This window comes from Neovison vison, chromosome 11 (genome assembly GCF_020171115.1).
Source record: "Neovison vison isolate M4711 chromosome 11, ASM_NN_V1, whole genome shotgun sequence".
Lineage (NCBI taxonomy): Eukaryota > Metazoa > Chordata > Mammalia > Carnivora > Mustelidae > Neogale > Neogale vison.
In genome coordinates, this window is record NC_058101.1 from 62,349,134 (window position 1) to 62,375,748 (window position 26,615).

At 46.5% G+C, this 26,615-nt stretch overlaps 1 protein-coding gene across 1 annotated transcript in view; it reads left to right on the forward strand.

The window, feature by feature from the left end:
* SLC2A9 (solute carrier family 2 member 9) overlaps positions 1–26,615 on the forward strand; it is a 206,051-nt gene that overhangs the window by 144,424 nt on the left and 35,012 nt on the right. The window contains 2 exon segments of the mRNA XM_044226192.1: positions 8,907–9,008; positions 11,684–11,759. Coding sequence (XP_044082127.1) covers positions 8,907–9,008; positions 11,684–11,759 — 178 coding nt within the window.

Consider the following 26,615-nt stretch of genomic DNA (forward strand, 5'->3'; position numbering starts at 1 on the left):
AGATTTGTGAAAGCGAAAATTAACACTGCAAGTGTTTTAACTTAAAACAGAAGTACTAGCGACTTGACATTCCTTCTCATGCAGCCTGCCTTTGCTTTCTCTTCTCTGCCGAGAGCGCCGAGTCCGCAGTGAAGAAACCATTCCCGTTCCTTTCTGTTGGGTGTGGCCCACAAAGCCTGAGACAGCAAATGAAAAGTTGACTCCAGACACCTGAATAAGAGAAAGGAGAGGCCTGGGGACAAGGCACTCTAGCAGTGAAAGGCCTTAAGCCAAGCTTTGTCTCCACTGTTATTGGGATGGTATCAATACATCAGGCGTAAGCACAAAGCCAGGAGGAAAGTGTAACCTTCATGGTTAGGACAGTAATGTACAGGGCAGTGTGTGATAAGGGCAAGGAGGCAAGGAGTCCATGAAGTACGTGACCACCATAGGTGCCTGTCTTCCTTCAAAACTCCAACATTGACTCCCTACATGAACCTTGAGCAGCATAAGAATCTGGCCACTTTCTGCCAAGAAACTTCAAAGGAGGCCTGGTGTTCCAGGCACTCCTCCTTTGCTTTTCAATTAGTCTCATCCAGGAAGACATAGACAAGTCAGATTTTGTCTCTCCTGGCACTGTGCATTCCCACACTTTCTCCCATCCTTCCAGAACTAAAGCCTTGGCAGTAATCCAGCTTCTGCCTGAAGACTCAAGAATGGCTGGTGTGGCAAGGGCTCCTCAGGGACCCCACCATCCCAAAATCGTTATAATCGAGGACAGCCATTTGGGATACTTGGGTTCAGGCCCCAGTTTAGGAGACATCGTTCCCCAGTGTTGTGTGTGTGGCGGGGGGGGAGGCACAGTAGGTTTCAAGAAACGGCTGTGGTAGTTGTCACCCTATACCCCTTCAGTCCCTGGTCTTTATGTTGTGCCCCTAGACTAAGTGCCAACCCATCACAAGCACCCAGTACACAGCTGTTTGAATAAGACCCAGGAAAGATGCATCTGAAACCAGGACAGAGTGCTCTGCCTGTTCTGGGATCCTCACCCCCTGCCTGGGAGCAGCCAGATGGCATGTTTGAAGGCTTCCAAGCCCCCACCAACAGCCTTTCCTCCTTCTGGAGCCCAACAGCCAGCCCTGTGCTCACAAGGAGCACATCAAGCCATGTAGAGGCTGACTTTATGGGAAGAACAGAAAGGGAAAGGACCCCCTGGAATGGGGCAGGAAGAACAGGGCATCCCTTAGGATCTTGTTGAGGAATAAACTGTTAGAGGGCTCTGCAGTCCCCCAGATATCAGGAATTCTGCCAAGCACAGAGTAGTTATTTCACACACTTTATACCGTGATGTATGCAAAGAATTACAATAGAGACAGAGATCGGCCTATAAAATTCATACAAAGTAATGTCTATAAATACTATAAATGCACATTAAGTCAGCTTTGAGTCACTCCTGAAATAAATGACATTTTAGATCCAATTTTCCTTCCCTCCATCCCTTCCATCTTTCTTCATGTGTTTCATCATTGAACAACATGCCAAGCTCTGCTCTGCATTGGACATGACCTCCCCATGTTGGTTTGCCAAAACTGCAAAAAACTGCAAACCAAAGTACCCCAGACAGAGCGGAGCAGACAACAGATATTTATTGTCTCACCATTCTGGAGGCCAGAAGTCTGAGATCCAGGCATCAGAGGGCAGATTCCTCCTGAGGCTGTGAGAGAGAATCTGTTCCAGATCTCTCTGGGAGCATCTGGTGCTTGGCTGGTGATGTGTGGTGTTCCTCAGCTTGGAGACCACCACCCTGACCCCTGCCTTTATCCTCACATGGCATTCTCCCTGTGTGCCTATCTGTGTCCAAATTTCCTCTTTTTATAAGGGCACCAGTCCAATGGGATTAGGGCCCATCCTAATGTCCTCACTAAATTTGAGTACCTCTGTAAAGACCCTATTGCTAAATAAAGTCACATTCTAAGGTAGCAGTGGTAAGGACTTCAACATATCTTTTTGGGGGGAGGACAATTCAAACCAAGATTCACCAAGGGCAAGGACTCCTGTCTCCTCCAGCTCACTGTCCCTATGCCAGAGCCTCATATGAAGAAGGAAGGCCATGGGAGACTGCACTTATCTTTTTGCAACGTCTTTATGTGCCAGTGAGGAAAGGCAGTATAGGGCAGGAGTTAAGAGCAAGAATCTGGAACCAGAATGCCTGGCCTTGAATGCTGGCCCTGCTACTGTGTGACCTTGGGCAGGCTGTTAAACTCTCTGAGCTGCTACATACTCATAGAGGTGTTATGAGGTTAAAGTGTTACTATATGTAAAGCCTCTAGAACCATACCTGGTACATAGTAAGTGCTATAGAATGTTCACTGAATAGTAATCAAGATAGCATTGTGTTGGCATAAGGACTGCTGTGCAGACAAACAGAACAGAATTGAATCCAGAAATACAAAAGATGCCAAAGAAATTCAATGGGGAAACTTAGTCTTACCATAAGTACCATAAAAACTTCATATTCACATGGAAAAAACCAAAAGAACCCTTACCTCATGCCACATACAAATTAACTCAAAATGGACCATGGACTGAACCATAGAAAATAAAATTATAAAACTTCTAGAAGGGAACATAGGAGGAAGTCTTTGCAACCCTGGGGTAGGCAGAGATTTCTTAGATGGGACAGAAAAAGAATGGACCCTTTTTAAAAAATTGATTAATTGGATTTCATCAAAATTAAAAACTGTGGCTACATAGAAGAGCTTGTGAAGGAAAATTGAAAGGCAGGCCAGACTGGATAATTGCCACAAAGTACCCAGCTTACCACAAGCTTAAATCCTGGAGATATAAAGGACTCTTAGAATACAACAGAAACAGGACCAGGAGCCCACTTAGAAAAATGAACAAAAGACTTGGGCAGACACAGTACAAAAGAAGTTATCAGAAGCATCATTAAACAGGTGATGCTGTCTCGACACCATAAGGCAGCAAGGAAATTAAAACTAAAACCCTCGGGGTGCTTGGGTGGCTCAGTCTGTTAAGCTTCTGACTTTGGCTCAGGTCATGATCTCAGGGCCCTGGGATTGAGCCCCATGTCTGGTTCCCTGCTCAGCGGGAAGTCTGCTTCTCCCTCTCCCTCTGCTCCTCCTCCTGCTCATTCTTTTAAAAAAAGTAAAAAATTTAAAAATAAATAAATAAATAGAACTAAAACCCTCAGTGAGATACAACTGTTCACCTTAAGGATGATTAAAACCAAAATAGCTAATAATACCCAGTGTTGATGAAAATGTGGAGCCACTGGAACTTTTATACATGGCTGGTGGGAATCTGAAATGGTACAACCCTTTGGAAAACAGTTTGGCAGTTTCTTATAGAAAATTTTACCCATACAATCCACACATTCTTCTCATGAGTATTTACTCAAGAGAAAGCAAAACATATAACTACACAAAGAGACTTGGACCCCAATGTTTACAACAGCTTTAGTCATAAGAGCTCAAACTGAAACAGCCCAGACGTCTATCAACTAGTGAATGGAGAAACACACTGTGGTATATCCATTCAGTGGAATACTACTCAGCACTAACAAAGAATGGTGTATACAACAGGGATGAATCTCAAAAGTGTAGCAATCACCATGGTCACTGGGTGGTGCAGTTGGTGAGATGTCTGACTCTTCATTTTGACTCAGGTCCTGATCCCAGGTCATGGTCTCAGGGTTGTGGGATTGAGTCCTGAGTGGTGCTCCACACTCAGCATGGAGTCTGCTTAGGATTCTCTTTCCCTCTCCCTCTGCCCATATATGTACTTGCTCACTTGCTCTCTCTCTCTCTCTCTCCCTCTCTTTCAAATAGATAAATAAATCTTATTTTTAAAAAAAAGTATAGCAATCACCAATATAGAATTCTAACCTAATCTAATCTAGAGTAATGGAAAGCACATCAGTGGTTGCCTGCAGCTAGGGAAAGGGGCATAGGGAACTTTGGTGTGATAGAAATGTTCTGTATCTTGATGTGGTCATGCATTTATGGGTGTATAAGTTTGTTAACATACCAAATTGTACAGTTAAAATCAGTACATTTTATTGAATCTACCCAAGAATTTAATCTAAGTCAGTGAAATTTATGTTTAAATACTAACAACAACAAAAGACCTTCTCTCTATTATTCCTTCAGCAATCCTAGCACTGTGGGGCGGGCAGTAGGTGCTGGGTACATGACTGCCAACTGGCTGAATAACCCTGTGGCCCATGAGATCCCAGAAAGGATTTCTTAGAGTCTGATTGTCCATCTCCAGCTGACCTTACATAACCTTCAGAGGTCACTGTTCATTTTGAGTTAATGTTTTCACTAATGACTTTACTGCTGAGTGGAAAGACCATGTTTACCCTAATCCCTTTGGACAGGCTGCCCTTTAAAATGATTTAAAAGAGGCAGAGATGAAAAAAGGAGCCCTGAGGACTGATTGGATTTCCCACTAGGGTGGACAGAGTTGTTTTCATCTCTTTCTTTCTCACAGCTCTTTCTTTGGTGTCTTCCTACACATCTTCAGAGACTGATCCCAAATCAGGGACAGTGTTTCCAGCTCTGTCTTGGCTTGGGCTACTGATTCATCAGGAGACTTTAGGGAAACAAAATAGCCAGATCCCCATGCCAGCCCCAAAACTCTTGGATGTTGGCCTCATGGTGTAAGACAGTAGGTGTCAACAAGTTTATATCTGGGACACACTTGCTGAAACTGGAATTGTTGCTGGTGCCTTTGAAGAAACTAAAACAAACCAAAAGAAAAAAAGGAAAAACACTCAAAACACCGAAGTCAGTAACAAGTACACGTTAATCTTGATGTAATAATGCAGCACGTGTTCATCTCAGGGTGGCAACTTAAGTGCTTGGCGTCTTACAGTGGTTATGATCCTCATCATGGTAATTTCTCTCATCATTTTGGTGCTCTGTCACTGGGCACTGGAACCCAAGGAGACAAAGCTGCCACACATTCCAGCTGTGAGCCACCTTTGTCTTGAGTGCCAGTTCCACTGTGGGGAATGGTGATGCCATCCTGAGACTGTAGCAAAGACATTTCACACGGTGAAGTTTTCCATGTGTGGGTGTTGGAAACCCCCAGGGACAGGAGAAGAGTAATGATTTTTGACTCAGGGAATTGCATCTCTAATGCTTTACCTAAGTCCATGCTTTAGACTTTCTTTTTAATTAAAACAAAGCTTATTGGGGAAAATTTGGAAAAGACCAAAAAATAACAACTAAAAGAATAGTCACATATTTCCCCAAACAGAGTTAGCCATTATAAGCTATTTTTGCATAAATTTTTCCAGGGTAGATTAGTTCAACAGAATCATAATTTACCAAACTGTGTCCATGAGGATATGGGAGATAGAGTTCTAGGTCCTGCTCTTTTCCCTTAAAATCATAACCTGAGGATTTTTCTATTCTTTAAAATTCTTTTTTTAAATTATTTTTATTAACATATAATGCATTATTTTCCCCAGGGGTGCAGGACTGTGAATCATCAGGATTACACATTTCACAACACTCATCATAGCACATACACTCCCCAGAACCCATAATAAAATTCTTTTAAAATATGTGAATTCCTAGGTGATTGTCATGGGGATATTCCAGTATTTATTGAAAAATTCAATCGTTGGTGGACTTCTGGATGGTTTCTGTTTCGTCACTAGTATAAATTATCCTACATTTGAAGATCTTTGAACATGAATCTTCCACCAAATGTCTGTTTTCCTAGGATAAATATCCAAAGGCAAATGACTGAATCCAAGAGTGTGTATACGTCTTCAGCCATCCCTACAGTGTGTGAGAGCATGTGTTCTGCTTCCTTATCTTTCAGTAGCTCTGTGTGACTTTTGGCAAACCCCAGAACCTCTAATTCTGGGTGTCCCTGACCCTCCCCATCCCCCAGTCCACCCCCCCCACCCAGGGATCTGTTGCCCCTGTGCATGTTGCTGTTGCCCCAAAGTCCCTATCTGGGCCTTCCCTTTGATGGGACCCAAGTCATGAGGGTTTGAGGGGGAGAGATAACTTAGATATTGGCCCATCTTTCTTTTTAGAACTTTATCAGTAATTGCTGATCTTTGCTGCCTTCATGGGTCTCAGTGGGCCTGGCTTCCCACTGAGTGACCATACCATCTTCATTGTCCTGCTCTGCAGTGTGTGAACTCTCACACCTACCTCACAAAGATAACCCTCCAGTCAGTCAGCATACATTGGCTCAACATCAACCAACATGTTGGCTCAACACTCAACGTGTGCTCTTCTAGATTCTGAGAAACCAAGATGAGGCTCCCAGCCTTCAGGGGAGGACGTGGTCAGGAATAAGGTGCCATGCGTCTGGGTGGGACAGGGGGCTATTACAAAGTGGTGGCTTGGTCTCTTTCCAGTTCAGAAAATTTTAATGTCTCAGGAGCCAGAAAAGACTTTGTAGATGATCCCAACTCTACTTCCTACCAGCCACATGACCTTAGACAAATTCCCAAAACCTCTGTGACTCAGTTTCTTTACCTATAAAATCAGACAACTAATTGGTCCTCCTTAATAAAGTTGCCATGGGGATTAAGTAAACTGATGCATGATAAATATTTAGTGCAGCCTCTGGCCCATACTGGCACTGGGCAGATGGGTGTCATCCACCCCAACCCAGCGTAGTTGGAAGAGAGCAAGGAAGACTTGGAAGGGTACCTGAATGACTCAAAGCCACACAGCCATTTAGGGGCAGGAACTGGGATAGACCCAGGCCAACCCTTGACCCTGTATTCTGGGGTAGCTGGGTGGCTCAGTCAGTTAAGCATCCAACTCTTGATTTCAGCTCAGGTCATGATCTCAGGGTCCTGGGATTGAGCCCCATGCTGGGCTCCATACTCAGCTGGGGGTCTGCTAGAGGATTCTGTCCCTCTGCCCCTCTTCCCAATTGTGCTCTCTCTTTCAAATGAATGAATGAATGAATGATACCTCCCTCTTCTGCCATTTGTTAGAAGCTCTGTTGCTCACAAGTCTGCTTCCGGTACTGTGAGTTCTTGGCCTCTGATCTCATAGCTGCTCTGCCAAGACAGTCTAACCATTTCCATTTTCCAGGTGAGGAACTGAGGTTCACAGAAGCGGAATCACCTGTCCTGGGTGCAAAGCCAGGACTCAAACTCAGGTCTGCCCATTTCAGGTCCATGCGTCTCTGGATGCCACCTGTGCTCTGCTCTGTCAGGTCAGGGGTCAAGGGAGGCCAAAGTTTAGCTGTTTGAGTCTGCCCTGCCCTCCTAGGCTGCAGAGGGAAAGGCTTCCTGGGGCACTTGCAGATGGTCATTTGGCCATCAACCAAGCATGGTTTCCGCTCTGACTTTCCACACCAGAGCCCCCCAGTTCCCTTGGTGTTTCCACCAAGGTACCCAGGCAGCACCCCATGGCCGATGTGTGGATATCCGCTGGCCTAGAGCTGTGCCCGCTCATCTCTCGGTGTGCACTTGGCCATGTGGAGCAACGGCCCATGCCAGCTTCAGGAGAGCTCGACCAGAGGGCTTCTTACCCCCTGTCCTCCTCAGAGCAGGGATGAGGGAAGAGGGAAAGGAGGAGGGCCCTGGGTTTCCTGCAGCAAGACTCCTTCAGGCTTTGAGGCAGGATTGTGGCGGTTCGGTTTAATGCTTTAGCTTTTGAACCATCACGTGAAGCTGGCAGACTGGAGGAGCACCTGCTCCAGCTTCCTGACCCTCCGCAGTGTCGCTCCCTTTCCTTATCCAGACCGGATGGCTTATTTGACCAGGGCCTTTGTTTCCACTGGTCCTTCTGTCTGACAAGCTCCTGCTACTGTTGCCTCCTTCAGGAAGCCTTGCCTGATCGCCCAGTGGAGAAAAGCTGTGCATTTTTATTCAGATGCTCTGAATTCAAGTTTTCTCCCCTCCCCCACCCATCTCTGTCTCTGTCTCTCTCTTCCGGCTGTGTGATGGTCAGTGAGATACTTCACCTCTCTGATTCTCGAGGTTTTCTTTCTGTGCACTGGGATGGGGGAGGAAAGAAGAGGAAAGTTCTTTGGCATAATCAGAAAACTTGTTAAGTGTTTTGAATGCAGTCTCTTATTGAACCACCCGCCCCTTCCAGACAGCCTTGTTGGAGGCTATTTAGGACCACCTTTCACAGATAAAAGCCCTGAGGCTGTGGGAGGGGAAGTCATTTGCCCAAGCTCACCCATCTGGAAAGTGGTTGACCCAGGATATAAACCCAAGTCTGCCTGTCTCAGAAACTTAGCCACATTGCTATTTTTCAGGGTCGTTGGCATTTGAAGGAGGTCAATGAAGAGCCCCACCTTGGCCTCATTGAGAGGTAGACCCAGAGGTAGACCCAGCCAGGTAGAGGTTAGTGACAGTCTTACAGCTTTGGGAAGCTGGGCCAGGGGACATGGCTTCAGGAGCTGAGTCACAGGAGCTTCCTGCTGTCACATCCCCAGAGTGAAACTGACCCACCCAGGCACAGGCAGAGTGGAAAATGCCTGAACTTTGTCTGCCCACTCCCAGCCCTGGGCCCCTGCCTTGGGAGTGTGCCCCTAGAGAGTCGACAGCACAGAGGTATTAGGAGTGGAGTGACCTTGCTTTTCGTGGCAGGCAGACTCCAAGGAGCAGGTGAAGGGCTACAGCAATCATGTCCATTGGGTTCCTTTTATAGATAAGCTCACCCTTCCATAACGAGGAGAGGTAAATGTCTGAACATGTGGCAAGTGCTCAAGGATGGTGACTTCTTCTCCCTCCCTTTCTCATAAAGACCTTTTGTTCTTTGGCTATGGCCATGGAGAAAGTGACTGGGCTATTTGAAGGTCAAATATGTCCTTTACCATGACTCCACTGCTGGTTCCCAGCACCAAGTTCCCCTTCTCCTACTGCTAGAAGTGAAATAATAACCATCTCTCTCCTCCTGACCTAGGGCTTGGTCATCGAGCGCCTGGGACGGAGACCCCTCCTCATGGGCGGCTTTGGGCTGATGGCCCTCTTCTTTGGGATCCTCACCATCACGCTGACATTGCAGGTGAGAAGATATGCCTGTCATACCCTGAGGGAGGTCATCATGGAGCTGGCTTCCTCCTTGGGTGCTCTGGGGCTGGGTTCCAGCAGGATCTCTGCTCCTCGGTCCCCCATCTCTAAAATGAGACAGTTGTCCCTGTACCCAGGGGTCTTAGGAGGATTAAATGAGAAAATGTGCCTACAGTACTTGGAAGGGCACCTGAACATGACAAGTGCTAGGGGAATGTAGATTTGGGGAAATGCCACTGGTGAAAGTGGTTATTTTTCCCCTTAATGGAGATAGGCAACTGAGGCATGAATTTAAATGAAGAAGCTGCTCAAGGTTCCCCAACTAGTAAATGGCAGAGCTGGGATGAGATTCCACAATCTTGGGGTTTCCTTCCGTGCCCCTCCCACCCCCCTGCATGGTCAGGACAGCTTGCAAGGACAGAACACCTTCTTGGTGCCTGGAGTCTGGCTCAGCACCAGGGGAAACACGAGGCAAGGTCACGATGGTCAATGAGTTTTGGCATTTTCCAAAAACGAATCCCTGAGTGGAAAGTCACACGTGTCAATCATTTACCTCCATGTCCCACAAATCTCTCATAAAAGGCATTATTAGGGGTTCCTGGGTGGCTCAGTGGGTTAAAGCCTCTGCCTTTGACTCAGGTCATGATCCCAGGGTCCTGGGATAGAGCCCCGCATCGGGCTCTCTGCTCAGCAAGGACCCTGCCTCCCCCTCTCTCTGTGCCTGCCTCTCTGCCTACTTGTGATTTCTGTCTGTCAAATAAATAAATAAAATCTTAAAAAAAAAAAAAAGCAATATTAGCGTGGTGGCACCTGATGAACAGCAACTCATCCTTCAGAAATGAGGTGCTGCTGGGTGCTCTTACCAGGCAGGAGGCAGAAACGTCTTCCGGGGTGGGCAGGGTGTGGTGATGTGCTGGCAATGACCCCTCCCTCCCAAATGCCCGACCAGGGTTGTCCTGCACACGGTGCCTTTGCAGGCCCCTCAGACTGATCGAGCTGGGTCCTTCACCAGTTGGGTGATATTCTGGGATGTTTTCTTTCTGGAGCTGTGACAGAGCTTTGGAAGAGCTGTCTAGAGCAAGTGGGGCCCCCTAGCCCTCACTTCTCAAGGTTTCAGAGCTCTTTCCTGCTTGGCAGACCTTGTCTACTTCTGTCCCCCCTTCTCTGATCCCCAGCCCCATTCTCTGGCAGCCTCCAAAGAGCCTGTCCTTTCCTCTTCCTGGGGCCCTCCTCTGATCAACTGGCTTCTCTGCTTTCCAAACTCAAGAAGCTCTGGGTATCTCTTAGATACCTCTTCCTCCAGGAAGCCTTCCCCTACCCCATGACTCAGTGAGGCACCCTCTGTGTTCCCAGGAACCCCAGGGGCAACCCTGCAGTACCACTTCTCATACAGGATTGCTTTTCCCTATTGACTCCTCTCTCTTTTCTTATACAGTTGTGGGAACAGGGGCCATGCCTATATCATTTATGTATTCCTACCTCCCAGTCCTGTGCATGGCACCCAGGAGGAACTAAGAACAGTTTGAACGAATAGATGGATGGATGGATGGACAGATGATGGCTCATGGATGGATGGATGGATGGATAGATGGTGGATCATGGATGGATGAGTGAATGTATGAATAGATGATGGATGGATGGATAATGGGTCGTTGGGTGGATGGATGGATGGATAGGTGATGGATGATGGATGGAAGAATGAATGTATGAATAGATGATGGATGGATAGGTGTATGTTGGATGGATCAATGGGTAAATGGATGAATAGACAATGGATGAATGGATGGATGGATGCCTGGATGATGGATAACTTAGTGCAACAGTGAGCCATGCAGTGTACAAGAGCCTACAATGCTCCCTCAATCCTAGGTCCTCCTTCAGCAAGAGCCAATGGACTTCAACACGGAAGGGCTGCTGTCCCCCTTCTCAACCCATCACCCTCCACTCTGAACATTTGCTGCTCACTCCTGTGCTGTTCTCTCCTGTGTCTCTGTGCCATTGCTCAGGTAGAACTCTCTCCTGGAACTTTTTTCCTTTTGCCCTTTTATGACCCCAGCTTAACCTCCCAGAATCTCTCTGGTTTGGGCTCAGGTGCCCTAGCACCTCCGAACATGCTCACCTTGTCTCGTCACTAGTGACACCATGTTCTGATGATCAGACGTCCAGTCTGCTAGGACATCTTTCATGCCCAGCACTGAGCTACCCCAACCCTGCCAGACAATTGACAGCCCCCCAAACATACTCAGTGACACCAGTTATCTCCTACCTGTCAGGACAGCAGGGGTAGAAAGGTGGTGTTTTACACAATAAAAGGGATTAACTAAGAAAAATGTTTAAATGTGATTAATGCCTGTAAAACTTCTCATATTGCCTGCTTCAGGCAAAGCTTAGTGTTAGTTACTTGTTTATTTACCACCTGCTGTATGCTGCAGACACTGCTAAACTCGAGGGAGGCATCATCTTCTTTCACCTCCCATCTGTAAAACGGGCAGATAGAATGGCGTGGGGGTTGTCCTTATCCCCATTTTATGGACACTGAAACCGGGGCTCAGGGATGTGAAGTGACCTGCCCCAGGTCATGCAAATGGATCGAGGAGGTGCAGAGGTGAGAACCCAGGTCCTCTCTGCCCCGCGGCCTCCTCCGCTGCCCACACTCCCGCTCTCTCTCAGGACCATGCTCCCGGGATCCCGTACCTGAGTATCATCTGCATCTTGGCCATCATCGCCTCCTTCTGCAGTGGGCCAGGTAAGGCACACCTCCTTCCTCTCCGGCACTGCTGAGCTGGGGTGTTCTCATCATACCCATGGGAGCTTGGGGCCCAGGAGGGGCAAGGCCTGGCCGGGAATGGAGGGGGAAAGAGAGTCCCCTCCCTGTTGAAATGCAGCGGTGCCCTTCATTTCCATTCCACGGATATTAGGTAACAGACTTACCCAGAGTTGGGCCGCTGATAACATAGAGCAACCTCACAGCTACAGTTAACAGTTGCAGGGGCTCTGAGCCAGATGCTCTAGCTTGAGATGAATGGAGGATACTCAAGTTAGCAGTTTGTGCACACAGAGAAGTGACCATTAAGCATGGAAGGTGTTTATGATAATAATGATAATAGTAATGTCTGAGATATACTGATCACCGGATATGGGCTTGCTGTGGCCAAGTACTTGGTGTGCATTATTAACTCATTTGAGGCTTGTGACAGCTCTAGAGAAGGCAGTGGGGATGGGAGCGGTGTGCATGGAGGGAGTTGTGGTGGGATCACCACCTGACTCCCAGGGCCCTGATCACCACCTTCTACGGTGGCTGTACGAGGAGTCTGGAGGGTTCTGAGCCTCAGTTTCCCCAGGACTCACTTCCAGCCCCAGCTTTGCCATTTCCCTAGTGGGAAAGTCCTCTCCTCTACTGGGGCCTCAGTTTCCCTGGCTCTGTGTCTGTGTCCCATGAGACAGGGGTCCCCCTCAGCTGGGACTGAGAAGGGCGTCAGGGCAGGTCTGACACTCACACACATCTGTCTGGTAGGTGTTGCTGTGGTTATTTCTGTTTTTGTGTGGATGAAAACAACACTACACTTCTATCAGAACACATAGAACTGAATTTCTCTTTCTCCCTTTGTGCTGCTACTTTTCATGGGCCATCATGTCCCACATCCTGCCACGTCTGTGATGGATGAACCACATCTGAACTGATTCAGGATGGCGAGCTGTTACAGTGAGATGGCAGAATGCACTGCGAAGTGAGGGGGCAGGCGTTACGCACACACACGTGTGCACACAGACGCACACACTATGGGGTGATGGTAATTGGAAGGTGAGGAAGACGGAGGCACCCTCCCAGTGGGGCAGTGCACCAACCAGAGGACCAACAAGGGCACATGTAAACGAGTTCAGACCTATGGTGCCCCATCACCCCTTCTGTGGGTAGCGTTCACGTGGGAACCCCTGCAGGCAGTCAGCCAGAGGCCCCAGGATAGGCCTCTGCACACTGGGGAGTGGACCAGAAAGGCAACCTCTGCTCCTGCAGGGCTTACAGGCTGATGTAGACATCCCACCTGAGACATCAGGCCCTGGAGGTCCTCTCCGGACCTCTTAATCTGAAATCAGTACCCGCACGTGTATGCGCGCGCAAGTACAGGCCCTGCATGCTCACATGCACACGTGCACACACACACACGCACACACAGCCACATGTACTCGCTGTCGCGTCATCCTGCTTTACTTGCTTCGTCCCACCCTCCCTGGCTCATGTTTCCCGTATATCCTCATTTACTTAATGCACGGATTGGCAAACTTTTTCTGTGAAGGTCCAGATATGAATATTTTTACAGGCCGCACAGTCTCCGTCACAGCTACACACCTCTGCAATGGGGGGGCAAGCAAAGCCATAGACAATGTGCATTCTTGCCAGAAATCCCTCTGTCACCCGAGTGCTTCAGTCAATGGGGAGCTCACTACCTCACAAAAGTGACAGGGTCTGTAGTCCAGCAAACTACATACAGCATGTGGGCCAAATCTGGTCGAGAGCTTGTTTCATATGACCCCTGAGCAAAGAATTAGTTTTCTTATAAATATTAAAAGAGAAAGTGTGGAGCACCCGGGTGGCTCAGCCGGTTAAGCTTCCGACTCTTGGTTTTAGCTCATGTCGTAATCTCAGAGTCATGAGCTTAAGCCCCAAGTTGGGGTCCATGCTGAATGGGGAGTCGGCTTGAGATTCTCTCTCTCCCTCCCTGTGCCCCTCTCCCCCCACCACTCACTCACTCTCTCAAATAAATAAATAAATCTTTAAAGAAAAGAAAAAGTTGAACATTTACATTTTAAAGAGGAAAAGAGAAGGATATGGCAGAGAGCACATGTGGTTGCCTAAAAATGCTCATGTATTTCCTATTTGACTTTCTGTAGACGGTCTGCCAACCCCAACCAGAGGCCCTCCATTCTGACATTTGGAAGGTAGCCTGCAGGTAGGGAAGGAGGGACTTCCACACGATGGGAGCAGCCAGCAAAAACACCAGAGTGATAAAGAAGTTCATGTCAAAGGAACCCAGGTTCTGTGTTTTCTAACACACCCGTGTGGTTCCAGGGTGCAGTCAGATTTCAGAATGCTGGGCTAGAGCACTGGTTTTCAACCTGGCTGAGTATGTTACAGTCACCAGTTTAGAGGACCCCAGTGAACACTGAATGTCAGGCCTCACCCGACAACAGCTGAACCAGACTCTGGGTTCCGGGTGGAGCCCGGAACCCCTGCCCAGAGCCTGGAGCGAGACTCCAAGTACAGAGGACAAGTCGAGATGCACTGGATGCCAACCCAGAGAGCCCGGGGCGTTGCACTGAGGATTTATGATTTTATCCTGAGCTCCAGAAAGATCTGTCAAGGGTTTTAAGCATAAACATCACGGGGCAGATGTACAGTGGGAAGAGGGGATTGGGGAGGCAGATAGAAGGGGCGGTAACAAAGCAGAGGTAGAGGCACCGGCCAGGGCCTGACAGGTAATGCAGTCTACAGAAAACCACCAGGACAAGGGCAAGGGCAGTGAGCCTGGGCACTGCTTCCCTGACAAGGAGCCCAGTGTGACCCCCGGACAAGAGCAGGTCACAGAGGGGAAGCTCTCCACTTCATAGTGAGATATTGGTGCTTTCTGGGTCATCTTCTTCCGTAACAGCTGTTTTCCTGGGAAGAACAATGAGTGTTCAAGTTGTAACTCAATGGACATCTTCTGTCTGCATCACAAGTAGGCGAAATTGGACTCATCCACAAACCTGAGTGCTTTCCTGACCCAAACCACTAAGCTTTGCCTTGGGTTTTGTCCCAAGTCCTCGCTCCTCCTACGATGGTGATTTTTCTCCCACTGTGGGCGAACACGTTTTCTTCTGATCACAGAACCTGCTGAATCTCTGGCAGTTTAGATTCTAAGCTCTCCCTCAGTTTCTGGGAGCCTCCCTAAAGGGAGGTCCCCCTGCCCTCCCTAATCCCAGATCAGCGGGGGCCCTTTACCCTCTGCTCCCCAAGCCCCGCTATGGTCCCCCAGCTGCCAAGCCTCACCCACTAGGAGATTGCCAGGCTTTAGAAACTTCTCTTGAATTCACATTGACAGTGCACAGCTTAAGCCCCAGGGAAATTACCTGTCTAAGGGAGGCTGCCTCTTGGGACGGGGTATCATCTTAACTGGACCGAAAGGGGTAGATCCAAGGAGGAGCCATCCTGGGAAGGTGCAGCTCAGAAATGCTGATAGATAAGGCGCTGAGGGACTCCCTGTTTGAGACTGCTCCCCACCCCACCTCCCCCACCCCCGCCAACATTAAGTAAAAAGGATCATCCTCCAAGGAAAGACATCAGGAGTTTGCCCGAGGCAGCTTCTGTGATGAGCAAACCAATTCAAGGAGGCTTGACAAGGAGTTGAAATGAGGTGAAGGGAAAGAGAGAAACAGGGCAGATGGTTTCCTGCTACATATTTTATCTGTGTGCATAACCCTGAGGCAGCGGCCACAACAGCTAATAAATGAGGCACTGTCATAAAAGAGCTTTATCTTTGAGGGAAAGGAGATGCCACCAAAGCGCTTCAGTTACAGTGTGAAAAAAATGACAATGTGGTGGCTCTGTGCCTGGCACCAACCCTGACACCAACTGCCTTCCAAGGAAGGTTTCCATACTGGTGGGGAGGACAGACACACCACTGTCTACCCTGCAACGTGGGGTGTGGTCACTGCTTGGAACACTCCAGAAGGCCAGAGACCCCCTGATGGGGACATACCGGGTGCCTAGTGGCTAGAAAAAGGGCTCCCCTATCCATCACGTTGATTTAATCTGGAAAGACAATTATGGACTCTCATCTTAGAGAGAAACATGATAGATAGATAGATAGATAGATAGATGGTAGATAATTCATTCACCCATTTCACAAATAGTGAGGGAGTACTTGGAGCAGGCGTCCTTCCAGGCATGGAGACACAGTGGGGAAACACACACGCACATACACACACAGAGGATCTGTCCTGGAGGGAGCCTGCCTTAAGTAACAGACATCAGGGTCCTACCGGGAGGACATGGCGGACTCAGAGTGGGGTAATTGGAGGAATGTTTGATAACAAGACAAGTTATCATGGTAAAGGCAGATTACAGGGAAACATCAAAGATGTGATCATTTAGATGGTCTCAGCTTATGGACACTAACTGCCAATGTCCACCCCTCCATCCTCTGGCCATGCAGGAACCATGCTACTGTAGAGGGGTGAATAGTGCGCGCCCCCTGATTCGCATCTGCTCAGAACCTCAGAATGTGACCTCGTTTAGAAGTTGATCTTTGTAGCTGTCATTAGTTAAGGATCTCAAGAGGAAATCACCCTGGATTGAGGGTGGGCCCAAAAATCCAATAACTGGTGTCCCCTTATAAGATGAGGAGAGGACATGTGGAGACACACACAGGAGAAGGTGATGTGAAGACAGAGTCAGAGACTTGAGTGACACAGGGACAATCACAGAGCACCAAGGCCTGCCAGCAACACCAGAAACTAAGAGAGCCTCAGGACAGCTCCTCCCTCGGGGCCTCCGAGAAAACGAGCCCTGTCTGCACCCTGACTTCCACTCTGGCCTCCAGAACTGGCAGGAAACGCCTTTCTGTTATTTCAAGTCACCAGGTTTGCAGTGATCTGTTCAGCAGCCTTAGAAACTAGCAGGGCACAGAGTTGGCAGGAAACTACTTCCTTACCCTGGCGGCTGTAGGTGCAGGGCCAGTGGCGGTGGAAACGAGGGGCTTGCCTCGTCTGACACTTCATGGCAAATGGATGGGAGGCAGCTGCACCTTGTTCACGGGCAGGTTCTGCTTATTCAAGAAGACCAAGCAGAACTTGTTAAATGGATACATTCTGCTCAGCACTAGGTACTTTGCCTCATTCACCCTGGTCCTCACAGCACCCTACAAAGGAGACATCCTGTCCCCGACGAGGGCGCCTCCACTTCAGGGAGCCTGTCTTGACCGCATGACCTGGTGCACGGGCGGCCCGTCAAGATTTGAACCCACATCTCCCCTGGTCTGCAGTCTCATCTTCCCTGCCGTTCTCCCTCCTTCACTTTTGCCAGCACTTGGTTTTCCTATTTACCTCTTTCCCCCAGTCTAAGGCAGAGTTAATTAACGAGCTTATCTCCAGAAACCTGAGTAAGAAGATGTGGCCGTGCTCTAGGATTTGCTGCTACGTCCTCTCTGGAAAGGATCCTTCCCTCCAAGGCAATCCCAAGCAAATGCTGCTCTGAGAATGAATTTGGGGCCTCCAAAGTATCAGCACATAAGCCTGGATTTTCAACAGAAACATGGAAAAATCTGGTCCTGCAGGCCCTGAAATGAGTGACAAGCCCCTGCTTCTAGGCTCTTCTGTCTTCCTGCTAGCTATACCTGAACAGTCCCTGGGAACCTGGCAGAAGAGGCTGACACCCAACTGTTCCCTCACAACCATGGCTCCGAGAGCCTGGCTCTCAGTGTGAGGGTCTTAGTTTCCTGTGGCTGCTGTCACACAGGACAAGGAACAGGAGCCTGGATGGGACGGAAATGCATTCTCCTGCAGTGCAGGAGAGCGAAGTTGGGCATGAAGGAGGGAGCAGAGCTGGCTTCTCTGGAAGCCCTGGGGGACAGTATGCTCCAGGCCTGTCTCTGGCTTCTGGTGGCTGCCGGCTTCCTCCACTTGCGGCACTGCGGAACCACACTGATAACCCAGGGGAGATCACTCACTGAATCTTGAGGAATGAACAGAACGCCGTTCTTCCGGACAAGTCAGGGTGAGGCAGAGCTGCGCTTGCTTTCAGCAGCTCCTGCTACAAGGGACCAGTAACTCAGAGGCTGAGAGCCACATGAATTTCCTCTCCTGCCGCTCCGGACGTCCCAAGTCTGAAACCACTTGCACCGACAAGGACAGTTCCCTCTGTTTCAAGGGGATTTGCTTGCTGGTCTTATTCCCACTGAGAGACCACCCACACCCCAGATCTTGTGCTCCATCCTCGGTCCTCAGAGCAGCGCATGGCATCTTCTCTTGGTGCTGACCTCCTGCCTCCTTTGTATAAGGACCCTGTGGTTATACCAGATCCACCCGGCTTAGATAGGATGTTCCAGAATAACCTCCCTATCCCAACGTGCTTAATTTGATCACACCTGCTACGTCTGTTTTGTCACGCAGATTCCGGGGCTTCAGATGTGGACACCTTTGTGAGAGAGCCGGTGAGGGGTGGAGGAGTTGGGACATTCGGGTCCTATAGCCTTTCCTAAGGGTAAAACACATGAGACAGCAGCATATATAGGAAGTAGGCAAGTGGTCCAGGCAGCTAGCAGCATTATGGGGGAGCTGGGTGTTCACAAAGGGGACCGGGAGGTAGGCAGGACCAGATCAGACCTTCCCCCCACCCCCACTCCAGTGTACTCAGCTTGAATAGTGATTGGATGAGTCTGTCAGCTGCCAAACCAGGAAGCACAGACCGAGAGGTTTAAAAGGCAGGGATGTACCGTCTCATGGATCTAGAGGCTCGAAGCCCCAGAGCAAAGTACAGGCAGGGTTTGGTTTCCTCTGAGGCCTCTCCCCTTGCCTTGTAGATGGCATCTTCTCCCTGTGTCCTCGTATGGTTGTCCCTCTTTCTCTTATGAGGACAGCAGTCATCATGGCTACGGGCCCACCCATCTGACCTCATTTTTCCTTAATCCCCTCTTTAGAGGCCCCATCTCTGAATACAGTCACATTCTGAGGTCCTTGAGGTTAGGACTTCAACATATATTTTTTAGGGGGTGTCAAGAGGGGATGACACAATTCAGCCCATAACCTGATTCAAAGTAAAAAGCCTGGAACAAGAAGCCTCCGCAATTCAGACACCAATTCTACCTCTTACTAACAAGTGGCTTCAGGCAAGTGGCTTAATTCTCTCTAGGCTTCCCCTGAAAATTAAAGATAACCATAGTACCTACCTTTCTGGTCCCTTCTAAGGCTTGAATCCACCTATTCATTCAAATAGTTACTGATGGAACCATGTGGCAGGCATTCCTGTAGGTGCTGGGGAGACAATAAAAACAAAAGAGACAAAAACACCTGTCACCGCAGAGCATTTGCTATAGTGGAGGGAAACATAAGACAATATGAAAAGTCATTGGTAAAGCATGCTGGATTGAATAAGCACTGTGGTGAAAATCAGAGCAGGGAAGGTGGATGGGAACCACCTCTGGGAAGGTATTGAATTTGAACTGGGGTTGTTAGGGAAGGCCTCAGTGGCAAGGTGACAGTTGAGCAAAGATGGGAAGGACTGGAGGGAATGAGGCATACAGATAGCATGGAAGAGCACCCCAAGCAGAGGGACAAGTCAGCGCATAGGCCCTGAGGCAGGAACATGTCTGAACTGTTGCAAGAACAGCAAGGAGACCAGTGAAGTTAGGGAGTGAGTAAAGGAAGAATGGCTGGAGATGGAATTGAATTGCAAGTGATGGGAGACAGGAAGCGGCAGGTCATTTTAAGGACTTCCGGCTTTTTCTTTGGGAGAGATGGCAACCCTCTGGGGATTTGGGGTAGAGGAGTAACAGCTTCTAAGCTCCATTTTAAAAGGATGTTCTTAAAAAAAAAAAAAAAATATTTAAAAGGATGTTCTTGACTGCTGTGTTAAAACAACCTGTAGGAGGCCAAGGGTAAAAGCTGAGAAACCAGTCAGAAGGTTCTTACAATCGTGCAGGCAAATGGTTGTGACCCCTTGGACCAGGCTGGCAGTGGAGGAAGTGATGAGAAATGGTGGATTCCAAACACGGTAGTATTTGTAAGTTTTAATGGACTGAACGCTTTGGCAGGTTGGATGTGGGATCTGGAGCAAGACCAGAGTGAAAAGACTCTAAGCATGGTGCTTCTGTTAACTGAGGGGGCCAAAGGGACCAGATTGGGGTCAGTCTTAGACATGGTAGTGTAGACATGACCATTAGCCATTCCTGCACAGGTGAGCTGCCACATTAAAGTACAGGACCTGTCACAGGGTAGTTTGTCCAGAATCTGATGCCAAGATGTAGTTCAGATGAGGGATGTTTATCAGGGGTCCTCGCCCACTGAAGGGAGAAAGGGGGTGGGTGGAGAGAGAGGTTGGGCTGTGATGAGGGCCCAAGGACAGCTCAGCCAACACTGTAGGGAGTCTACAGTGGAAATGGCTGATCACATAGGGCCGTGCCTTAGCCCAGGCCCTTCTACCCCACTGCCTACAATCACTGGAAATGGGCCACCCCAGGAAGGGTGTGTGCTGGGACCAGGTGGGTCTGACTGAGGTTCACCTTAACATGGCTAGAGACGTCTACCAAAAGCCCTCCTTCCCTGAAGTCTGATCAGAATAGTGCGACTCTATGCCTGTCGTGTCCACATCTCCTTATTTGCAATTCCAAAATTCAAAAGACTCATAAAAAACAATTATTTTTAAATAGTTTGGCACCAAAACCTGATCTGAGCAGATGTGAGCCTCTTTATTGTCTTTTGTTCTGCTCAGTGAGATGCATGATGATCCTTACCTTAAAGCTCTCTTTTTCCTCATGCAGTGGCAGGTCTGGTTTCTCAATCTTTCCCCCCTGGCTGCCCCTCTTTTGTCCTCTCACATTCTTCCTGTCCATGGATATTGGCACTCCCTGCTTCTGCCCTTGACCCATGCACTTCTCACTGCAGATGCTGTCCCAGGTTGATCTTTCCACAGAGAGTGTCCATGTCCACTCCTTCTCTCCACCTGCACTTCCCTCCCAAGTTTCAGACCCAGGTGTCTACTTCCCTACAGTTCAGCCCCACATAGACATGGTATAGGTTCCTAAAAATTGACCATGCCCAGTAAGAAATCATTATTTCCTCCCTAAATCTGCTTTTTCTCCTGTATCCCCTTATTTCAATGTATGAGGCCACCAGTGACCTACTTGGTCTGTAGGTCATGCTTAACTCTCCATTCCCCTCATTCCTCACTCTCACACAGGCACTGGTTTTTTTTTGTTTGTTTGTTTTTTCCAATTTATTTATTTTCAGAAAAACAGTATTCATTATTTTTTCACCACACCCAGTGCTCCATGCAAGCTGTGCCCTCTATAATACCCACCACCTGGTACCCCAACCTCCCACCCCCCCGCCACTTCAAACCCCTCAGACTGTTTTTCAGAGTCCATAGTCTCTCATGGTTCATCTCCCCTTCCAATTTACCCAAAAGCACATACCCTCCCCAATGTCCATAACCCTACCCCCCTTCTCCCAACCCCCCTCCCCCCAGCAACCCACAGTTTGTTTCGTGAGATTAAGAGTCACTTATGGTTTGTCTCCCTCCCTATCCCATCTTGTTTCATGGATTCTTCTCCTACCCACTTAAGCCCCCATGTTGCATCACCACTTCCTCATATCAGGGAGATCATGTGATATTTGTCTTTCTCCGCTTGACTTATTTCACTAAGCATGATACGCTCTAGTTCCATCCATGTTGTCGCAAATGGCAAGATTTCATTTCTTTTGATGGCTGCATAGTATTCCATTGTGGATATATACCACATCTTCTTGATCCATTCATCTGTTGATGGACATCTAGGTTCTTTCCATAGTTTGGCTATTGTGGACATTGCTGCTATAAACATTCGGGTGCACGTGCCCCTTTGGATCACTACGTTTGTATCTTTAGGGTAAATTCCCAGTAGTGCAATTGCTGGGTCATAGGGCAGTTCTATTTTCAACATTTTGAGGAACCTCCATGCTGTTTTCCAGAGTGGTTGCACCAGCTTGCATTCCCACCAACAGTGTAGGAGGGTTCCCCTTTCTCCGCATCCTCGCCAGCATCTGTCATTTCCAGACTTGTTGATTTTAGCCATTCTGACTGGTGTGAGGTGATATCTCATTGTGGTTTTGATTTGTATTTCCCTGATGCCGAGTGATATGGAGCACTTTTTCATGTGTCTGTTGGCCATCTGGATGTCTTCTTTGCAGAAACGTCTGTTCATGTCCTCTGCCCATTTCTTGATTGGATTATTTGTTCTTTGGGTGTTGAGTTTGTTAAGTTCTTTATAGATTTTGGACACTAGTCCTTTATCTGATATGTCGTTTGCAAATATCTTCTCTCATTCTGTCACTTGTCTTTTGGTTTTGTTAACTGTTTCCTTTGCTGTGCAAAAGCTTTTGATTTTGATGAAATCCCAAAAGTTCATTTTTGCCTTTGCTTCCCTTGCCTTTGGCGATGTTCCTAGGAAGAAGTTGCTACGGCTGAGGTCGAAGAGGTTGCTGCCTGTGTTCTCCTCAAGGATTTTGATGGATTCCTTTCTCACATTGAGGTCCTTAATCCATTTTGAATCTATTTTTGTGTGTGGTGTAAGGAAATGGTCCAATTTCATTTTTCTGCACGTGGCTGTCCAATTTTCCCAACACCATTTATTGAAGAGGCTGTCTTTTTTCCATTGGACATTCTTTTCTGCTTTGTCGAAGATTAGTTGACCATAGAGTTGAGGGTCTATTTCTGGGCTCTCTATTCTGTTCCATTGGTCTATGTGTCTGTTTTTGTGCCAGTACCATGCTGTCTTGATGATGACAGCTTTGTAATAAAGCTTGAAGTCCGGAATTGTGATGCCACCAACTTTGGCTTTGGTTTTTCAATATCCCTTTGGCTATTCGAGGTCTTTTCTGGTTCCATATAAATTTTAAAATTATTTGTTCCATTTTTTGGAAAAAGATGGATGGTACTTTGATAGGAATTGCATTAAATGTGTAGATTGCTTTAGGTAGCATAGACATTTTCACAATATTTATTCTTCCAATCCAGGAGCATGGAACATTTTTCCATTTCTTTGTGTCTTCCTCAATTTCTTTCATGAGTACTTTATAGTTTTCTGAGTATAGATTCTTAGCCTCTTTGGTTAGGTTTATTCCTAGGTATCTTATGGTTTGGGGTGCAATTGTAAATGGGATTGACTCCTTAATTTCTCTTTCTTCTGTCTTGTTGTTGGTGTAGAGAAATGCAACTGATTTCTGTGCATTGATCTTATATCCTGACACTTTACTGAATTCCTGTATAAGTTCTAGCAGTTTTGGAGTGGAGTCTTTTGGGTTTTCCACATAGAGTATCATATCATCTGCGAAGAGTGATAATTTGACTTCTTCTTTGCCGATTTGGATGCCTTTAATTTCCTTTTGTTGTCTGATTGCTGAGGCTAGGACTTCTAGTACTATGTTGAATAGCAGTGGTGATAATGGACATCCTTGCCGTGTTCCTGACCTTAGTGGAAAAGCTTTCAGTTTTTCTCCATTGAGAATGATATTTGCATTGGGTTTTTCATAGATGGCTTTGATGATATTGAGGTATATGCCCTCTATCCCTACACTTTGAAGGGTTTTGATCAGGAAGGGATGCTGTACTTTGTCAAATGCTTTTTCAGCATCTATTGAGAGTATCATATGGTTCTTGTTCTTTCTTTTATTGATGTGTTGTATCACATTGACTGATTTGTGGATGTTAAACCAACCTTGCAGCCCTGGGATCAATCCCACTTGGTCGTGGTGAATAATCCTTTTAATGTACTGTTGAATCCTATTGGCTAGTATTTTGGTGAGAATTTTTGCATCTGTGTTCATCAAGGATATTGGTCTATAGCTCTCTTTTTTGATGGGATCCTTGTCTGGTTTTGGGATCAAGGTGATGCTGGCCTCATAAAATGAGTTTGGAAGTTTTCCTTCCATTTCTATTTTTTGGAACAGTTTCAGGAGAATAGGAATTAGTTCTTCTTTTAATGTTTGGTAGAATTCCCCCGGGAAGCCATCTGGCCCTGGGCTTTTGTTTGTTTGGAGATTTTTAATGACTGTTTCAATCTCCTTACTGGTTATGGGTCTGTTCAGGCTTTCTATTTCTTCCTGGTTCAATTTTGGTAGTTTATATGTTTCTAGGAATGCATCCATTTCTTCCAGATTGTCAAATTTGTTGGCGTAGAGTTGCTCATAGTATGTTCTTATAATAGTTTGTATTTCTTTGGTGTTAGTTGTGATCTCTCCTCTTTCATTCATGATTTTATTTATTTGGGTCCTTTCTCTTTTCTTTTTGATAAGTCTTGCCAAGGGTTTATCAATTTTATTAATTCTTTCAAAGAACCAGCTCCTAGTTTGGTTGATTTGTTCTATTGTTTTTTTGGTTTCTATTTCATTGATTTCTGCTCTGATCTTTATGATTTCTCTTCTCCTTCTGGGCTTAGGGTTTCTTTCTTGTTCTTTCTCCAGCTCCTTTAGGTGTAGGGTTAGGTTGTGTACCTGAGACCTTTCTTGTTTCTTGAGAAAAGCTTGTACCGCTATATATTTTCCTCTCAGGACTGCCTTTGTTGTGTCCCACAGATTTTGAACCGTTGTATTTTCATTATCATTTGTTTCCATGATTTTTTTCAATTCTTCTTTAATTTCCCGGTTGACCCATTCATTCTTTAGAAGGATGCTGTTTAGTCTCCATGTATTTGGGTTCTTTCCAAACTTCCTCGTGGTTGAGTTCTAGCTTCAGAGCATTGTGGTCTGAAAATATGCAGGGAATGATCCCAATCTTTTGATACTGGTTGAGTCCTGATTTAGGACAGAGGATGTGATCTATTCTGGAGAATGTTCCATGTGCACTAGAGAAGAATGTGCATTCTGTTGCTTTGGGATGAAATGTTCTGAATATATCTGTGATGTCCATCTCAGCCAGTGTATCATTTAAGGCCTTTATTTCCCTGTTGATCTTTTGCTTGGATGATCTGTCCATTTCAGTGAGGGGAGTGTTAAAGTCCCCTACTATTATTGTATTATTGTTGATGTGTTTCTTTGATTTTGTTATTAATTGGTTTATATAGTTTGCTGCGCCCACGTTGGGGGCATAGATATTTAAAATTGTTAGATCTTCTTGTTGGACAGACCCTTTGAGTATGATATAGTGTCCTTCCTCATCTCTTATTATAGTCTTTGGCTTAAAATCTAATTGATCTGATATAAGGATTGCCACTCCTGCTTTTTTCTGATGTCCATTAGCATGGTAAATTCTTTTCCACCCCCTCACTTTAAGTCTGGAGGTGTCTTCGGGTTTAAAATGAGTTTCTTGGAGGCAACATATAGATGGGTTTTGTTTTTTTATCCATTCTGATACCCTGTGTCTTTTGATTGGGGCATTTAGCCCATTAACATTCAGGGTAACTATTGAGAGATATGATTTTAGTGCCATTGTATTGCCTGTAAGGTGACTGTTACTGTATATTGTCTCTGTTCCTTTCTGATCTACCACTTGTAGGCTCTCTCTTTGCTTAGAGGACCCCTTTCAGTATTTCCTGTAGAGCTGGTTTGGTGTTTGCAAATTCTTTCAGTTTTTGTTTGTCCTGGAAGCTTTTAATCTCTCCTTCTATTTTCAATGATAGCCTAGCTGGATATAGTATTCTTGGCTGCATGTTTTTCTCGTTTAGTGCTCTGAAAATATCATGCCAGCTCTTTCTGGCCTGCCAGGTCTCTGTGGATAAGTCAGCTGCCAATCTAATACTTTTACCATTGTATGTTACAGACTTCTTTTCCCGGGCTGCTTTCAGGATTTTCTCTTTGTCACTAAGGCTTGTAAATTTTACTATTAGGTGACGGGGTGTGGGCCTATTCTTATTGATTTTGAGGGGCGTTCTCTGAACCTCCTGAATTTTGATGCTCGTTCCCTTTGTCATATTGGGGAAATTCTCCCCAATAATTCTCTCCAGTATACCTTCTGCTCTCCTCTCTCTTTCTTCTTCTTCTGGAATCCCAATTATTCTAATGTTGTTTCGTCTTATGGTGTCACTTATCTCTCGAATTCTCCCCTCATGGTCCAGTAGCTGTTTGTCCCTCTTTTGCTCAGCTTCTTTATTCTCTGTCATTTGGTCTTCTATATCGCTAATTCTTTCTTCTGCCTCATTTATCCTAGCAGTGAGAGCCTCCATTTTTGATTGAACTTCATTAATAGCTTTTTTGATTTCAACTTGGTTAGATTTTAGTTCTTTTATTTCTCCAGAAATGGCTTTTATATCTCTGGAGAGGGTTTCTCTAATATCTTCCATGCCTTTTTCAAGCCCGGCTAGAACCTTGAGAATTGTCATTTTGAACTCTAGATCTGACATATTACCAATGTCTGTATTGATTAGGTCCCTAGCCTTCGGTACTGCCTCTTGTTCTTTTTTTTTTGTTGTGAATTTTTCCGCCTTGTCATTTTGTCCAGCTAAGAGTATATGAAGGAGCAAGTAAAATACTAAAAGGGTGGCAACAATCCCAGGAAAATATGCTTTAACCAAATCAGAAGAGATCCCAAATCGTGAGGGAGGGGGGAGAAATCACGATTGGGTGAGGGATCTCCTCTGATTGGGATCTCCTTTGATTGGGATCTCCCAATCTCTTCTGATTGGGATCTCTTCTGATTTGGGGATAATAAGAGGTTCAAAAAGAAAGAAAGAAAAAAAAGAAAAAAAGAATTAAAAAAAAGAGATTGAATTAAAAATTCAATCAAGAATTTAAAAAAGAATTAAGAAAAAAAAGATTGAAGAGATTAGGATCTCTTCTGATTTGGGGATAAAAAGAGGTTCAAAAATAAAGAAAGAAAAAAAGAAAAAAAAAGAATTAAAAAAAATGAATAAAGAAAAGTATAAAAAAGAAAAATATA